The sequence below is a fragment of the Parasteatoda tepidariorum genome, chromosome 6, assembly GCF_043381705.1.
Source record: "Parasteatoda tepidariorum isolate YZ-2023 chromosome 6, CAS_Ptep_4.0, whole genome shotgun sequence".
Classification (NCBI taxonomy): Eukaryota; Metazoa; Arthropoda; class Arachnida; order Araneae; family Theridiidae; genus Parasteatoda; species Parasteatoda tepidariorum.
The window spans coordinates 88448908-88467905 of record NC_092209.1 but is presented as its reverse complement, the minus strand read 5'-3'; the positions used below and the strand labels follow the sequence as shown (position 1 = coordinate 88467905).

The window sequence follows — 18998 nt, the reverse complement described above, 5'->3', positions numbered from 1 at the left end:
TAGAACAGCTCAAAATGTTTGATTATTTAACGTGAATAATAGATAAAAAATATTAATTTCAATATCGATACGCTTTAAATCTAAATCTTAATTTAATGAATTTTGGCGTTAGACAGAAAACTTTTGTTTACATAATAATAATGTTACAATGTTACTTATTATTAAAAAGCTTCGATCAAAAAGATAAATCTTAACGTTGTAAAGTAAAGTTTATCTTCTAAGATGCTCAAAAATTCTAAATCTATGTTTACATTTAATAAACTCTAATATATATTTGTTTACCGGAACTAGTGTAAACTATTAAAATGACTTTAGTTCTATGTTTTGGAGGAATGATTTCCTTATTGTTTCTTGGATTTGTCGGTAAGCTCATAATTAATAAAAATAATTCTTTAGTGAACTTGAGTCTTTTGTGAATTCACTTTTAACTCTTTCTTCTGATCCTACAGTTACTGAAATATATATATACATCCTTTTGCTCATCCTGTAGGATGCAATCTATGTTTCATTTCTCAAATTTGGTTTACTACATTGGGTTTGTCATTTTAATGTACCTGAAATCACTTCTAGTTGTGCAATTTAAACTGATATATTTGATTCAGAGTTTCACAATAATTTTTGGATTGCAAGCCGCGGAAACATAATTGTATAGCACTGTAATCATAAAACTAGCTAGAATATTTAGATTCTATTTGAAAGTTACATGAATAACTAATAATAATGCTGATTGCAGATAATAAAACATGTAAATCTAAATAATTCTTCCTACAAGGTTAAAAGTGACTAATTTACAGGCATGGCTAGAAAAACAAAAGTAGACAATTAAAATTTTCTTTATTTTTCTGTATGTTTAAAATAACAATAAGAAATTAATGTTACTTACAAATTAGTTAATGGGTAATTTCGCATTATTTATGTTTTAGATACGGGGATATTTCCGTATCGTGATCTGTCGCGCCAACTACAATCGCCAATTTCCCAAACAGATTTTAAACTTGCAATTTTTAAAAAAAAAAAAAAAAACGTGTAGACGCTCGCCCGTGAGTGTCTATGAGTTATACCTTTCTAGTTGGTCCCTTTTTGTGATGTTTTTTTCAGTTTCTCGCGGGCCACTGCCCAAAAGTTTCCAAGACTTGCCGATTATTCTGCTACAGATCACGATATGGAAATCTCTCCTTAGATACAGGAGATTGCACAGCCAAATTTTCAGGCTTTTTTTTTTCAATTTGAAAGTACAAATAAAAATCATATAAATTATTTTTGTGTTCTTTACCCCTACAACTGCATAATTCTGAAATTTCTTTGGGGAGATATCCGTATTGGGATCTGTGGCAGGATAATCGCCAAGTCTTGGCAACTTCAGGGCAGCGGCAGAGAGAAATTTAAAGAAAAATTACAGAAGGGGACCAACTTGAAAGGTATAACTCATAGCCACCCCCTAGAAAACATGGGGAGATTTCCGTATACTGATCTCCGACAAAATAATCGCCAAGTCTTGGAAACTTCCGGGCAGCGGCCCGCAAGAAACTAAAAATCAAAAAACATCACATAAAGGTACCAACTTGAAAGGTATAACTCGTAACCACCCCCGGGCGAACATCTACATATTTTATTAACAAAAAAAATTTCAAGTTTAAAATCTATGTGGCACCTTGGCGATTAAAGCTGGCACAACAAATCACGATACGGAAACATCCCCATTTCCTTTTAAATGAGCCAATGGATTTTCTTTTTAAAGAAATAAATAAAATATTATTTTATAAGAGATATAAAAAAAATTCAGAACAAACTTCGCAAGTGTGGAAAGAATTCTGAATTTTATAAATTATTTTCGTAATCAACTTTACGATAAGGTACTGAAATATACATTTACTAAATAAACTTTTCAAATAATATTTATAATTGTATAAATAAGTGGAAGTTAATTTTTTTATGTACTAGACAGGACTATTTGTTACATACGGGACTTCAGATTTGAAATTAAAGTATTACTGAGCATAAAATGGTAATTTAATTGTTTGGAATCTCTTTTTTCAAGCATATTAGAAAACTCTTTGTCACTGTATTTATGAGACACTGCTTCTGTTTGTTTTCTTTACATATTTTTATACTTTGGTTTAAGTCAATTAAAAGAAATAATCTAGCAATGAATTTCTATTTTTAGAAACAATTCCAAAGATGTCTGGAGAAGAGCCGATAGAGAATGAACTCCTTATTGATTATCCAAAAGCTGATAAGAAATTGAAAATTCATTTCAAAGGACATTATGATCCTGAGTTAATCAAAGCACTACAGCGTTCCCCTCAGCTTGTATCACCTGACCTCATAGACAAAATTATACCTGATCATAACAAGATAATTTTTGTAAGTTCTGCTGTTTCTTTTTTCCACTTTTTCTTTAAAAAGTCACTTTATTGTATTTATTTTATAATATTTTATTAGCTGAACAAGGGTCTGTTCAGGACAAATTTACTACCGTTTAGTGGTACCTTCACAAATTCAACTTTAGAAAAACGGTAGTTTCACAAAATCCTTTATAAAAAGCAAGTTCTAAGTTCCCCGCTTCTTAAAATTTTGTTTTTTGTATCCCCATAAAAAACTACAAATCCCAGAGTTTTTTAAAATGAAACATCGAGGTTCTCTCTATATAAACTATACAGGAAATCAAAATTCGAACATCATTCTAAACATTCAATCGTTATCCTTATCATTATTGTAAATTTATTCTCACTGACCTTTATTTTGTATGAAAATTTTCTTTCCTTATGAAAATTTTTTCTGTATGACCTAGTCGAAAATAATGAAAGTTCTCATAATGAAAATAACTTTCAGTTCTAGTTCTTCTAAATGTAAGTTGAAATTTTAACTATGGACGATGGATTTTTAAATTTGGATACAATTTTAAGCTCAAAAATTTTAAAATAGCAAAATTATTTTTTAATATATGGGGAAATTTACCAGTCATAAATGATTTTTATTTGTAGTGATAATTTTTCATGTTTCCATATTTTAGTTTTGATTTTTAATGTAACTTTTAATTTTCACAAATTATGTGTAAATTTTCACAAAATAGGTACCTCTCAAAAAAACCTAGACAGACCCTTTGCTGAAATAATAATGCTTGCAATTTTTCAAGATGTTTGATGAGAATATTCTCAAAAAAAAAAATTCTTAGAGAGCAAAAATATTTTGAGAATATTCTTGTGTTGCATGAAATTAGAATAATACTTGAGAAAATTCTCTTGTCTTATAGTAGACAAAATAGATTATTGGTAGTTTTTATATAAGTATTTTCTTTAAACCGTGATTCTAACAATTTTTTAACTGAACATGTGATTTTGATTTTTTATATTTCTTCTGAAACAAGAGCACCAAGAATATCTTAAGGTTTCAAGTTTCTAAAGTAATCTTTATTTAAAAAAATGAGAAAGAAATGTAAACTTTGTTGAGCAAAAGCTGATAAAATTCTTAATAAATAAGGTTTTTCTAACAAAATTTAATATAGTTAAAAAATATCATTTTTATGCTATGAAGATGAAATTTCATTTTCTCTAGTACATTCATTGTTATCTTCATTTATTCTGTGATTAATAGCTGAATATGATGGTGTAATTCTTTACAATAAATACAAATTCTAATTTAAGAATAATGTCTCAAAAGGCATAATTTATGATTAAATTGTGCTTTAGAATTATTTTTATGACAAAATTAGGGTTTCAGAATTACTTTTGAGAACAATTTTGTATAATACTTGAAGAATGTTTGTTTCATTTTAATTATTGAGCAATTACTACTAGTTTGTATTTATTAATTATGCTTGTTCCCAATGCATTTTTTTAAAAATCTTTGAGATATTAATTCTTATACAATAATAACCTATTTGAAAGTTTTGGAGAACAATTTTCAAAAAAAGTTTCTCTTTTAATCATTTTATCTGATAAAAAATTTTATTGTAGCAATTTCATCTGATAAAAAATCTTAAATATTAATAATTTTAAAAAAATGTGATATAATTTATCAGTGTTTTCACTACAGCGCGAGAACGCGAGAATCTCGCATATTTTTTTCTTTTCTCGCATTAAAAAATTATTACTGCGAGAAATTCGCGCATTCCATAAATCAATTTCAAAATTCGCGAATTTCTCGCATTTTGGAAGAAGCTTCGAATTACACTATTTAGAATAAAATCCGTTTCACTTTTCTTCCTGGATCTTCATTATTTTCAACATTTGCTCCGTTATCTAGCTTCCCTATTTACCAGTATTGTTCAGAACCTTTTCGAACAACAGAACACAACCGAACCACGGAGCCCCTTTCAGAACACATTTCTCTGCAACCACGTGTTTACCGTAGGTAAGGTTTTTTCATGTAAGACGTTCAAATTTTTTATGCACTAATGTAAGATGGACAAATACCTAGTAAAGGCAAAATCTTCTATGATGATGCAGCAAGAATATTCAATGCTTTAAAAAATAGAAGACGTTAAAAATGTATTATAATAAAAGAAATGATTTTTTTTCCAAGTCTATTTGTGTTTTTTAAGTTTTTGGAAATCTCACTTAACTTTCTGAAATCTCACCCTGTTTTTGAGAAAGGGTGAGAAATTCTCACCCATTTTTTTTCTATGATGAAAACACTGTTTATTTAGTGTTTATATTTTACAAATATTATTGATGTAATTTTAAATTTTAGAAATATTAATTTATTTCTAAAATACTGATTTTTATATTGACTAGGAGGCTATTCTCCTTGAAGAATATTCCCAAGAATATTGTCGAGAAATAAATAGTGTTAATTACATTAGCTAGGAGACTATTCTCCTTGATAAGAATATTTCCAAGAATATTCTCAAAAAACTAATGGCAAAAGTTTTGCATCTCTATGCAACTGAAATGCAGGACTTTCTTATTTAATTTTTTTAACTAAGAAACTGTACTTTTTCTTAAAAAATTTCCATTGAAAATCTCAAGCAAATTAAAAAACACAAACAATGAACATTATTATTTTTTTTTAGAATTTATATTGTTGCTTTAATATTGTGGATGTTAACAACAACAAGGTGTTTACTCTAAAAATCTTATAAATGAGAATTTTTTTATTTATTTATTTATTTCTATTGAAAGTCTTAAATTAGAACACACAAACAATAAACTTTTTTTTTTTCTTTGAAAAACTTTTCAATTTCACAACTAAGTATAAAATTGCATTTCTTTTTTTCCTTGATGCAGCAAATCTTTGATCAGTCCTAATTAAAAGCCTTAATTTTTCCAATATAATTCTTCTCAATGTACTTTGTTGTGTTTTATGAATGTACTTAATAATATAAATGGAAAGATAGGTAGAAAATTCATAAATTAAAAAAAAAGCTTTTAGTAAAAAGTCCTGGGTTTTAAGGATGCATACATTTCAAATCCTAGCAGAATCACAGCTTGTATGTTTTATTGTTTAAATACCTGATTTGGTTTTTTCTGTACATTTTAAGGTTATACAACTTAGGGAGCCACTAACACATTTGGAAGTTATTCATGATATTACAGAAGCTGTTGCAAAACATCTGAATTTAAATTTGGATGATGTTAAAATTTCTAAATATGAGGTATGCTATTCAGTACTGAAAATAATAGTGTATGGTGTTTATCATTTAAAGAATTATTGTTTTTAAAATTATTACCTAGTAATAATTATAAGTAATAATAATTTTCATAAAATAAAATTTTAACTAATACAGTAGAGTATGTTTTCCATTTTTCACTGCATACAAGAACCTGTTATAAGCTAATAAAATATCCCACCCAGTTCTTCATCCCATTTAACGCCACAGATTTCTTCTTGGAAGCACAAGATTCTTCCTTGCTTTTGCAATTTTCCTCTTTACCTCATTTACCTTTTTTTTTTCGTATTTATTAAAGATTCCAGTGGCAGGAACACGGCGACATGGTCACGGACATGAAATCCCCTTGCAGACAGCTTTTGTCTGTGCTAATAAAACTATCTTTAAAAATGTCTGCAACCTTCAGGCACATTCTTTCTGCGGCCTGTTCTGATGACATCACGGAACGCAGCACAGTGGAATCCGCTCGAAGATCTGACAAGAACATATATTGCTCTACTCGCAAATAACACTGCATCAATGTGACGTCCCTTTTGTTGCAAAAGGGAACGGATGAATCCAGCTTTGCAAGCTTCTTCACTGTCCTCGTGACCCTTTTATTTCTCTGCCCTGTTCACATACTTTCCCTTCCTCCATTCTTGCTTCCTCTGCATTGCTTTCTTTTTCTGTGTGCTTGCTAAGAGATTAAATCATTGCGTGGAAAACAAACAATGTGCTAGACTGTCATCACGAAATAAGATTGTATATGGTGTGTGTGGATGTAAATTAATTAAAAGAAGAAAAAAAACTGAGCACACATTTTATGGGGCACACCCTCATCAAGATATTCATCGGATCCAAGCTTGTGTTAAAAATGGTCTGCAAGTCATATTAAAATATACAAAACATTCTGTGGAGTAGCAAACAAATTCTGAAGTTGATGGTGAGCAGCAGAACCAGGAAAATCTGTCCGTCGAAGATCAAAGAACAAACATTTGCTCTGACAGTAAAAAGAACAATTATGATGAAGATGGAAGCCAGAATGTAACAGAAGCCGGAAAGCAGATTGCCTGGATGATCATGTTTTTTTTTTAATGTGAAGTTTAGTTTGTATATATGCTTCATCCATTTGTGTATGTAACCTTTTTTTTTTAAAGAAGATACTCTAAACACATTACAACCTCATATTATCTACAAATTTTTTTTTTGTTTAAAGTTAGTACATCTAAAGCAGTATGTTGATAATTTTGGGCTAGGATAACATGGTGCATAGCATTTTTAAAAAGTGCTTAAATTTACTTATTTTCGTTTTTTGGAGGCCTAAAGATGCTTTTTTCATTAGGTGTTTTTAAAAAGTGCTTAACTTTCCCTTTTCTAAAATGAATTCTTTTTCTTTACCTTGTCAATTTTCACCATGTATTATGCAAAACCATGCTTTTCACATTGTTCTATTCAACGTTTTCACAATTCATTCAATCTCAATCTATTTCCGCATATTGTTGGTCCATAGCGTATGCAATCATTTTACAGGCTTGATGAAATACTTGCGAGTCCACATGTGTAAATAGTGAGCTGGGTTTGGTGAGATTCATGCACTCTCATGTGCAACTCTGCTGCATTTTGCAAGAAATTCTCAATTTCAGGCTTCATTTTCCACCCCCCTGAAATCGAACCGAAAAATCTCTTGATCATTTACTTAATGGCTATTATAAACAAGAAAAAGAGTTCCTTGTCAAAAACTAGTTATTTTTATCATGATCATGTAAAATCTTTGAAAATTATTTTGCATTTTGTTAATGTATATTGTGCTTAAAAATATTTTTTGAGTGCTTAAAACATGCTTATTTTTTGTTGAAAGATTTGGCTATGCACCCTAGAAAATTACTTTATTAATTGCTGACTAAATATTGAAGTATAAAATTGTATTACTTTGTAATTATGATTTTGTGTTCTTTTCAGCCTCAATCAGGAGTCATCAAAATGTTTTTCCTGTACAGAACTAAACACGACAACGACACAGAAATTGGGAAATTAAAACCAGCCTCTGAGATGCTGGGACATTTTGTTAAGAAGAGATTGCAAAATGCTGGTGGTGCCATCAAAATATTGGATATTCATGATGGCAGTGTAAGCTTCATTTCATTTTTAAAATTCAGTGCAAGGTCTACTCTCTAACTATTACAATAAATCCTCTTAAGTTGAAAAATTCTTTAAGGTTGCTGCAGCTGTTTTAAGCCCTTGAAATAATTAGTTTTTTACATCCTATTTGTTTTAATCTTTTTCTTGCATGGGTTTGCAAATATTTAAAAAATCTTCCATTAAAAAAAAATCCTCTTTTCTTATTTTTTCAGGTATGGGCAAAGGCATGATAATAACTGTCTCCTCTTTAACATGAACAAAATATTTTTTGTGTGCTTCTAACTTATTTCTTGTTCTGATTTCTGTCTATAAACTTCTTTTTTTTTTTTTTATCGTTTCCAAGGTACTCTTTAAAAAATTTAATTTGTGTAAGCATTTACTATTTCAATTTTAATGGAAAAACAATTATTTTATTGCTAATTTATTTCGCTATTTATTATTATGTTATTATTTATTATAATATTTATTATTAATTGCTTATATATTTATGATTATTTTAAAGTTTATAAGGCATGGTGCATAGCGTTTTCAAAAAGTGCTTAAAGATGCTTATTTTCATTTTTTAAAAGCCCTTAAAGGTGCTTTTTTCATTGGATGGTTTTAAAAAGTGCTTAATTTTCCAATTTTGAAAAGATTTTTTTCTTTACTCTGTTTTTTTTCTGTCTGTTTTCACCATGTATTTTGCAAAAGTGTGCTTTTCACATTGTTCTATTCAACGTTTTCCCAATTCATTCAACCACAATCCATTTCGGCTTACTGCCGGTTGGTAGCGTATGAAATTGCTAATAATTTTACATGCTTGTTAAAATACTTGCTGTCTCACAACTCTGCTCCATTTTGCAAGATATTCTCAATTTCAGACTTAATTTTCCACCCCCTCTGATATTGAACAGAAAAATCTCTCGATCATTTTATAACGGCTAATATAATCAAGAAAAGAGTTCTTTGTCAGAAACTAGTTATTTTATCATGATCATGTGAAATCTTTGAAAATTATTTTGCATTTTGTTAATGTATATAGTACTTAAAAGTATTTTTTGAGTACTTAAAAGGTGCTTATTTTTTTGTTGAAAGATTTGGCTACACACCCTGTGAATGTCAAAACTTTAAAAACTTTTTTTGGTACTTATCAGTTATAGGGACCATGAGTTGTACAGCATGTACTAGCAACCTGGTAGACACAGGCCGCAAATAACCACTAATACGCATGGAGTATAAAATTATATACTTAATTATAACAATACATACATAACTAACAATATTTATGCCTATAAATATCAACTAGGATAGCATCATAATCATTACTGATTACATATCAGAAAGATAATATCTCCAATAGTGTACATAATGATAATTATTGAATAGAAACTTATTCTGAGTGATGATAAATTTTACTGGATTGAAATTTATGAAACGCAAATGTTGGCTCAAGGTAAACTGAAGAAATATAGTATTGTTGATATTTTTTGACAATACATTGTTTAGAATACATAAATTATGCTTTTGATATGCTTTCACAAAATGTCTGTCCAGACATTTTGTGAAAGGTTCTGTTTTTGTAAAATTGTGAAAGCACTAATTATAATTTGTGAATATAAAATAAGCACATTCTTTAAACCAGGGTCCTGCTTTTGTAAATTTGTGCAAATAGGGTCCTGTTATTTGGTAATTAACCTATACTGCTCAACACAGAATATTCATTTTGGACGAATAATAAAAACAAAATCACTCACATTTTTAATAATTTCAATTGACCTATTTTAAATAACACAGCTTAGTAATGAATCACTTTTAATGTGTTAAGCATTAAGTAAACTTAAACAATTCTTAAATTTATAATATTTTATTTAAAAAGTTGCCAGAAATTAATTTTTATTTGCCTAATATTCAATTAATTAATTTAATGTTCTACATAGGAATCTCCATACCAATATGTGAATGGTCGAAGAATCACTGTACAGAGTATATTTAGTGACAAGAACTGGGAAGCTTGGCAGCTAGCTGTTCTCATTACAGCTAGCTTATTTGCCATATTTTGTATGACTGTTGTAATTGTAAGTTCTTTTTTATTATTTTTTCAGAATTCTTTATTACTTTATTGTATCTTGCAAACGTTTATTATCACTGGATACAGAACTATCCAACATCTCCCTTTTTTTTATGTTTTAGTTCTATGACTTAATTATGAAAATTCACGAATCTTATGATTTATAATTTTTTTTAGACATTTTATAAGTAATTATGAGTACAAATATCTTTTAAGCTGCACCAATTTTATTGTTGCAATTTAATTTTACATTTTCTTGAAAATGGTTTGTGAAATATAATATTTAAATAATTTACAGAACGTTTCTCTTGCTACCAAAAAATATTTTCTGCTTCCTCTTCAAACTCTCTGGGCATTAACCCACGCTCTTTCTAAACTTAGAATATGTTGCTTTGCTATAACAAGAATTTAAAATTACTGCGTGGAACCTTTTAATGTTTTTGTATGATTTTATAAAACGAAGTTCAATACACTTGGGTATTAAACAGCTTGTTCTACTTTTTTTTTACGTATTTGGGCATATTACTAATTATTAAATGGAAAATTAATGCAAAGCACACACAAAATTCTGAACAAACAGTCGTAATGCACTTTCAAAATATGATTTTGAAAATACCTTTGCAACATACAAACATTTATAACTGTGACACAGTAATTTTGCTAACATTTATCATGGTGATTTTTCTATAACTGGTAGGCCATAATTTTGCTAACATTTATAACAGGGACACATTAATTTGCTGACATTTATATCAAGATATCTGTATCCTTTTTTTTTTTTTTTTGAATAAGTACAATTTTATTTTTAAAAAATAAGAAAATTTATTCTCCTCTAAAAAATAACATTATTTTTTTTTTTCTGTAGCTCTTCATCAGTTCGTGCCGCCTTTCAATAAATAAAGTGGGCCCCGTAGAAGAGCCGCGGCATGTTGTGGTGCAACCGGTTTTAAGGCCGGCAGTTGCTGGAGTTGGTATAATTCAACCTGAGAATAGAGATCAGGGAATCGAACAGATTCAGCAAGCTGTTGATCACCACCTGGTTGCTCGTCCTGCCCAAATTGAACCTTTACTACCTGAATCAGATTCTGAAAATACCCCAAGTCCATCCCGTAGTCCCATGAGAAGAGGCAGAGGTTTACTGGAAAGGTAATCTCTTCAATTGGAATAGATTCCTTTAAATATCCTCTCACTAATTTCCGTATTATAGTTTTTACATGGTGTTTAAAATTATCCCTCTTCCTTGGAACACAATGATTCCCATCCTATTTTGATTTATTCCCCCCTAGTCTAATATTGCTTACTCCCCCTTCAGAAACACAAAACATATTTACAAAATTTATTTGGACTTATATTAATTCATAGCACATTTAAAAATGAAACATCAAAAGCATGTGCCAATGTTTCTTATATTAGCAAACTAGTTATTTAAACATTAGAAGCAATATTTGAAATATTAGGGAAAATATTGTATACTGGTGTGTTATTAGCATGCCTGCCAAGTCTCCTGTTTTGTAACGAAGACTCCTGTATTTTACTACTGTCTTCTGTTTAACTTGTTTTTTCAAATTTCTCCCTATTTTTTGCAGAAATCTTAAGATAGGGGTGCACAACCAGCAATCCGCCAACTGTTGATGTTCGACCCACGAGAGCTTCTGAACACATTATTTCTTTTCTTGAAAAATAAAAAAAGATTATGAATCTTTTTAATTTCTCTTCACAAAATATTGATTATTAATCTGTACTATAATAGTTTAGTTTTAATTTTTGCTTAAACCCTATAAATTTTCTTTAATTAAAATATTTCTTTCAAATTTATGTTACTTACCATTGAAATAAGTATGTATGTAGTTTATTTTGCACATTTATTATATGAGCTGTATAGTTTTTTTTTTTTTTTTTGTTAGAGTTTATAGTATCTCTTATCCTCAAATTCATGTAGATAGATAAATAAATCATTTATTAATAATTAAAGGCATTTAATTTTGTTACTAAGTTTACTGGTAAAAATATTTATTCTTCAGAGCACCAATTTTAAGAATTTGAATGAAGTGGCCCTTCACTCAAAAAAGTTTACTTTTACTGACTTTACTTTACTTTACTTTTTTTTTAGTGATAAATATCTACTAAAGGCAAAAATGCTTCTCTTATTCAGCAACAGATGGCGCTGTTGGCAGTACTGCCGTTCTAGCGCTGCCATGCCGACTCGACCAAACCGGGTGTAGTGAGATTGTGGTTGTGAGTCTTTTATTCAATAAATCGTTTTTCCTCGGATAACGAACTTTGTTTTTTACATACGGGAGTCTGGCAATAACTTTGTTTGCATTACATTTTTAACAATCATCAAAACATAAATGTATTTCTGTTTTCAGAATCATTTACTGGAGGAGACAATTGGGCAACGAGGAATTGAACTGTATAATAAAAAATAGTTCAGAAATATAGCGGATGTTATGTTATGTATCGTATATATTCCGTATAGCAATGACGAGCGCGAAAATTTTTTCTCTAAACTAAAAAAAAAAATTTGCAAATTTTGTTCCTTACTTTCTGATGCAAAACTTGAAAGCTTGCTTTTTATGAAGTAACTTCTCTGGTAACTGTTATGAACAGAAATTTGATAAAAATGTCCTTTGCGCAACCCAATCAGATGTTCAAAGTATTATTATGTAAAATAAAGCTAATCACTTAGAATTAGGAAAATTATTTTGATATGGAGTGTTTATAGTATATGAGTAATTATGAATAATCGTTTAAAAAATCTTTTTTAGATTGAGATTTATTTACATATTTTTTACTTCGCTAAATGTGCTTATATTATTTCCAATTTTGAATTTCTCTTTTTGACTTACATGGATATGCATGATGTATCAAAACTGTACACATTGCCCAAAAGATGCCGCTAGTGAAATCTCTGTTATTTTATCTCTCCAATGTTTTATTTAAGTATTTATTATCTGCCTAATTGGCAACACATCTTTATCAATATGGTTCAATCAATAATATAAACCTAATTAATGAAAAAGAAACTGAAGAAAGCTGAAAAGTGCTTCGTAGCATCAAGTATACCTTTCCCTTCATTTGGGAATAATTTTTATTTGTTAACATGTCTAACAAAAAAAAATTTCCTCTCTTTAGGCGTGGTTCAAATGCTTCATTAACACTTGATTTGAATCGTTCTCAAGAAAATATACACTGTGGAACTCCACCAAAAGAATGGTAAGTTGGTTCAATTCGTATGAATTTTAAATGCCTCCTGTTTCTAGACCTATTTAATCCAAGATAAATGAACATGAGTAAGAGATAGACTATTCATAAACATTCCTCTATTGATCTAGAAAGATCCTTAGAAGTTCATCTTAGAAGTTATAAGTGCTTACCTATTTTGGATTTACATATCTAGGGTTAACAATCCACACAATTAGGTTAACAATTTAGCGTTAACCTTGTTCATGTTCTATTTTAATAATATTCATTATGAGTTTTTCTAGCATCTTCTGTTTTTAAAAAAAAGCTTATACTGATATAAACTTTTTCTAGATAAAAGTGCAGGATGGCTATTACTGTGCTGTAAGAAATCGAAGCAAAATTTTTAAGCACTACTGAATTTTTAAAAAAAATTATATTTTGTCTATCGTAAGAACTCCCCAAAGTCTGATGCTATTTAAACAAGAATCGCTCATTTCAGGGAGGGTAGCTTCTCTTCACTCTAGAGCTAATACTGTAGACCGAAGAAAATGATATCCTCTCTCTCTCGCTGACCCGATATAAAACTTGTCCTAAACAATGACCCCCACTTGAAATAATTATACCTATTTAATGTCGAATATTTATTACAGTCACTGCCACAGGTTCAAATGAATGGCGAATTCTTACTTTAAACAAACTAGTTATAAATTAAATACTGGATTATCAAAATGTTGTTTCTTTTTTGTGTTGTATGTATGTGCGTGTTTGCATATATCATGGTATCCGGCACCTGGAAAGTCACGAAAATTCATGGAAAGTCATGAATTTCAGTATTGAACAAAAATTTCATGATTTTAACTATTTTTGAAAAAAATCCTGGAAAGTCATGGATTTAGGTCGCCTAAAAATCTCATTTTTAAAATGGAATCTCAATTTCATTGTGTTCCAGATATCTGAATTCCTAACAAAATCACTACTCACAGTCATATTTTATTCAAATATAAAATGTGTTTATCGTGTTCTTTAAAAATTATGGTGTTCTTTTAAAAAATGTAAGAAAAATCATCATTTGTCGAGTAAATTATCTTTTAAACTTCTGTGATTTAAGAATTTTTATTATTTATTTATTTTTTTATGCATTTAAATTTCAAACCAAAGCAAGCCAATCATTGGCGAATTATTTTTTTTTTTTTCGAAATGAGAACAGGCGAATAAGGAGTATTTCTTTCCTTTCTGATGAACAAGAAAAGTATCTTTAGAATATAGTTCTGCAGAAAAATAAGTGGAAAAAAAATTTGCTTTTGTATTTTTTTCCAGCTATTTTATTGCTTTAACTCTTTCTTTATTCTGTTTTTTAAATTTAAAATCTATAAATATGAAGATGCAGAGTCTTAACAGTTTGGTTTTAATTATCATTTCAATGAATGTTATTATAATGCCTTTTTAAATTTATTGTTACGTTTTTGTCGGAGAAAATAGTAACTTCTTTAAGTCATGAAAAAATCTTGGATTTAGTCATGAATTTGAAAATCTAAAATGTAGCAGATACCCTGTATATATTATTTATTTATTACAGCTCAGCTGAGGAATACCTACAGTCAGCAAGCAAAAGGCTCACCAGACGTCAACTGAGATCTGTTCTTAGAGATGTTAAAGCACTTCATACTGAATTTTGGGTGAATTTTCTAAAACATTCTTGATTGTCGCTTATATTTTTAAAGTCAATAAAATATTGAGAAAGTTAAAATGTATGTTCTTTTTTAGGAAATTCCCATGAATCATCCTGAGAAAGTAGAAGTTGCTGGTTCTGGTACTAAAAACCGATATAAAACTATATTGCCAAGTAAGAAAAAAAAATTTTAAATTTTAACATAAATACTTACTTTTTTATTGTATCTCCCTTAAATTGTTTGTTTAAAATACCCAATTTATGACTTAAGTTTGAATATTTTATACAGTCATTTTAGTTTTGTTGTTGATATTTAAATGCTGTTTTATTAAATTAAAAGTTTTTACATATTCATTAATTCTTTCAGTTTCAGAAGTTTTTTATTTAATCTTCAAAAAAAAATACTACTTAAATAGTATCTCATCATAATTTAATTTTTATTGGCAATATGCAATATAATTTTTATTGGCAAGCTTAAAGTGCAGAGTTTAAACTATTCATGGATATAACTTATTGTGCTTATATAATATAATTTATATATATATAACTCAATTTTTTCATGACCATCGAAATGCGGGGTAATACTATTCTGTTTAATTTTTAAAAATACATGCAACTAAGAGTGTGTTGGTTCTGTTTTGTTTGGCAAACTAGCCAAAATTATAGAGTAAAACTAGCGTTTTGACGCAGGACAACTACAAATAAAATATGGCCATTAAAAATATATTTATTAATTGCCAATTTTTTGCCTAAAAGCCATCACGTGTGCTCTCAGCTTTTTTATTACGAATGAAAGCTGTAAACCTCCTTGCCCAGAACGTTCATGTTATTTTTCACTAATTCAAAATTTCAAGGAGACAATTTTGTTATAAAATATTTTCTTAAGTTCCAGGTAAATTGATATATTTTTTTTTTTTAATTTATCTCTCTCTGATAATAATTAAAATCAATCTAATTAATGTAATTTTACTAGTGAATTTTTTTAGCTAGTGAATTTTATAATTGTTAATAAACAAATGTTTTGTTTTGCATAATTGGTTTAAAAACTAACCTTAATTTTTTTTGTAAAAAGGTTAAATATTACATTTAAATTTTGCATAACCTTTGTTATCTTAACTTTAAAATAACCAAATTTTAAATAATTGGAGAGTTCAGGAAAATTTTTCTTCATTTTATAAATGAACTTTGTAGTGCCTACCTTGTTTGAAGAAATGTTTCAAAAGAAATGCTTTAGAATAATATCAATAGTTTTAGATATTGCATTTTTGAAGAAAGAAAAAAATTACCAGTTTTAAAAGTTGCCTACTACTAACAGCAGGCCACTCTTAATTTTTCCTTATACAGTAGGGAACCGATTATCCGGAACGATCGGGACCATCGCTATTCCGGATAACTGATTTTTTCGGTTTTCTGAATCGCTACAAAAAGCCGTTTTTTTTTATTGTTAAACCCAACTAAAAAAAAAAGTATTTGGAACTAATCTTAAAAAGAAGAAAAAACGCTGAAGTAATACACTAATGATTATTTATAAAATGATGGTAAGGTAAACATCTTTCAAAAAAGAAAGAAAAATCCTAAAATCTTATGAGGGGGGGGAAAAAAATTTAAAAATGGCGGGAAAATTTTTTGAATCTCTTTCCGGTTTTCTGATTTCCGGATAACGGGTTCTGTACTGTACCTTACACCAATAACTTGCTTTTTTTTGTTGTTATTTCCTATAAAAATTATAGATAATCTAGATATTAAAAAAAGAAAACTTTTATATGTTCGTATTATTTAAAAATTCTAAACTTACAAAAGTCATTAATTTCTTTTTCAAAAAAATATATGCTTCATTTAGAATTAAATGGTTTAAAAAAATTTATATTAGAATAATTAGAATAAAATAGTTTAAATTTAATTAAATTAGAATAAAATAGTTTAAAAAATTTAAAATCAGCTCATATTATTTAGCATAATATAAATACCTGTAGAGTACTATTCTGTGAATATCAAAAATACTTCTTATTATTAACATAGTGTGATGTCAGCATGTACAATTTTACCTTATTTTAGTTTAATCATTTCACAAAGAAAAATTGGTTTATGAGCATTAATATTTATTGCACAAAAAATTTCTACTTGTCTAAAATAGTATACAGTTTTTAACAATTTTACTTTACTAATATTCTTTTTATGTTCCATTACTTTAATTATTTATTTACATTTATTATTATGTCATGTGTTAAGACTTTTTAATATATTTTCATAATCTATTTATAATATTTTAATTTCAGATGAAAATACCAGAGTAAGTTTATATGAAAGAAAGGATGATCCATTATCTAGTTATATTAATGCCAATTATGTTCGAGTGAGTCTATTTTTATTTATTTAGCTCCATTCATTCTGTTCTGACATTTTCTTTAAAAAGTTGTAAAGTCTAATATGGTCAATATTACAACTGCATAAAAAATCATTTATTATGAAATTGCATTTGGCGCTTCTGGAAACAAATAGTTACAAATAAATAGTAATTACTAGAGCCCGGATTTTGATGACCTAAAATATCTCAATAATGCCCTTAAAAAGTGCAAAAAAATGCCCTTNTTTATTTGTAGTGGCTATTTTTAAAAATATTTTCTACCTTTACCATATTTTTGTGTTGATTTTTTAATATAATTTTTAATTTTCACAAATTACTTTGAAATTTAACAAAATAGGTACCTCTCAAAAAAGCCTAGACAGACCCCTGCCTTCAGAAATTAGATGATAATTTCGCCAATTTTAAAAATTTGTAAGTGAAAAAATCTATGAAAAAGAGATAGAAATTAACGGTTTGCTATTTCGTGCTTAGGAACCTAGAAATTTGCTCCCCAAATTTTAAAATTGGATACCAATTTCTTCAGCTACTGAAAAGAAAACTATTAAGCCTGTTTCTTACTGCATTACAGACAATTCCAACTAAATTATTTGTTCAGGTGTTTGCTAATTTTTCCCTCAGACTGTATAACGTTATTGCTGCTGTAAAATTGAAGATGTTTTGAAAGTGCTTAGCAACCTAGAAATTTTCTCCTCAAATTTCAAAATCAGTAAAAATTTCATCAGTAGGTGGTGCTACTGACTAGAAAACTGTTAAGCAGTGTTTCTTACTGCATTCCGGACTATTCCAATAAATTGCAGGTGTTAGCTAATTTTTCCCTCAGACTTTATAACATTATTTGCTGCTGTAAAATGGCAGTTATTTTGAAAGCATTATATATATATTCTTTTTTTTTTGAATTAAAAACATATTTTTAATTTAGATGACTGTTGAAATTAAACTGCCTTTTTTTTAAAAATAAAGATACACAAAAAATTACATTTCGCAATGTTATTAGGCAAATGGGAATGTTACATTATTACTTAAAATAGGAAATAATCTAACTTTAAAATAACATCACTAAATTTAAAACTGTGCCTTTATCTGTATATTTAAGAAAATAAATAAACAAGACACATTTGTATGTGTATTAGTATACTTTTATTATAATAGAATATTATACTTTTAAATCTTCAATTAATTTTGCTTTCAGGGCTATGGTGGTGAAGTAAATGCATATATAGCTACTCAAGGCCCCTTGCCTCATACTGTAGATGATTTTTGGTTGATGATATGGAAAGAAAGGAGTCCCATCATTGTTATGATTACTAAACTGAAGGAAAAGCTAAAGGTAGTTCTTCCGTTAAAAAAATTTTCTGAGTGCAGAAACATTTAGCTTAGTAAGCGCTCACTAAACCTTTTTTTTTTTTTTTTTTTTTTTTTTTTTTTGTTATTTAGATATTTACATTATTGATTGGGGAAAAAAACACTTAGTAACACTAGAATTCAATAGCTTAAGAAAAAATTTTTATTCTTCATCATTTATCAGTTATTCATGAATCCTCTGGTCCATTTTGCTTTGGTTTAATAATATTTAACTTGTTTTTACAGTTTACTTGTTTTACAGCATGATAGATATATTTTCTTCAGAATTTAGTGTTATTTTCAACAGTAATTGGCAAATACTTTGTCCTATTGAACTAAACTAAAAGAGAATAAAGAAAAATTAAATTCATAAGAAACATGTAAATAATTGATGTAATGAGGTAACCGTAGTTTTGTCTTTTTAGCCTTTAAGCAAACTATTCGATATTTTTGTGGTTTTGTCCCGATGTTTAATCCAAGAGTTCTCTTGCCTTATGTATTGGATTCAAAATTGCTATGTACAGGGTATCCGCGCATCTGGAAAGTCTCAAAAAATCATGGAAAGTCATAAATTTTGGTATTGGACAAAATTTTTCATGAAATGTCATGATTTTAACTATTTTTTTAAGAAAATCATGGATTTGGGTCACTGAAAAATGTG

The 18998-nt window shown here is 28.4% G+C and overlaps 1 protein-coding gene across 2 annotated transcripts in view; it reads left to right on the top strand.

The window, feature by feature from the left end:
- Positions 1–82: 82 nt before the first annotated feature.
- Positions 83–18998, top strand: part of LOC107453220 (tyrosine-protein phosphatase non-receptor type 5) — a 36109-nt gene continuing 17193 nt past the window's right edge. Inside the window, exons 1-11 of one of the 2 annotated variants that reach the window (XM_043051601.2) lie at positions 83–363; positions 2165–2364; positions 5483–5596; positions 7550–7717; positions 9646–9783; positions 10642–10922; positions 12912–12992; positions 14539–14638; positions 14727–14805; positions 16908–16984; positions 18186–18323. In XM_043051601.2, the coding sequence (XP_042907535.1) occupies positions 306–363; positions 2165–2364; positions 5483–5596; positions 7550–7717; positions 9646–9783; positions 10642–10922; positions 12912–12992; positions 14539–14638; positions 14727–14805; positions 16908–16984; positions 18186–18323 (1434 nt within the window). In that variant the 5' untranslated portion in view covers positions 83–305. The remainder of the gene's footprint in view (positions 364–2164; positions 2365–5482; positions 5597–7549; positions 7718–9645; positions 9784–10641; positions 10923–12911; positions 12993–14538; positions 14639–14726; positions 14806–16907; positions 16985–18185; positions 18324–18998) is intronic. The other variant, XM_071182825.1, reaches the window with a different exon arrangement.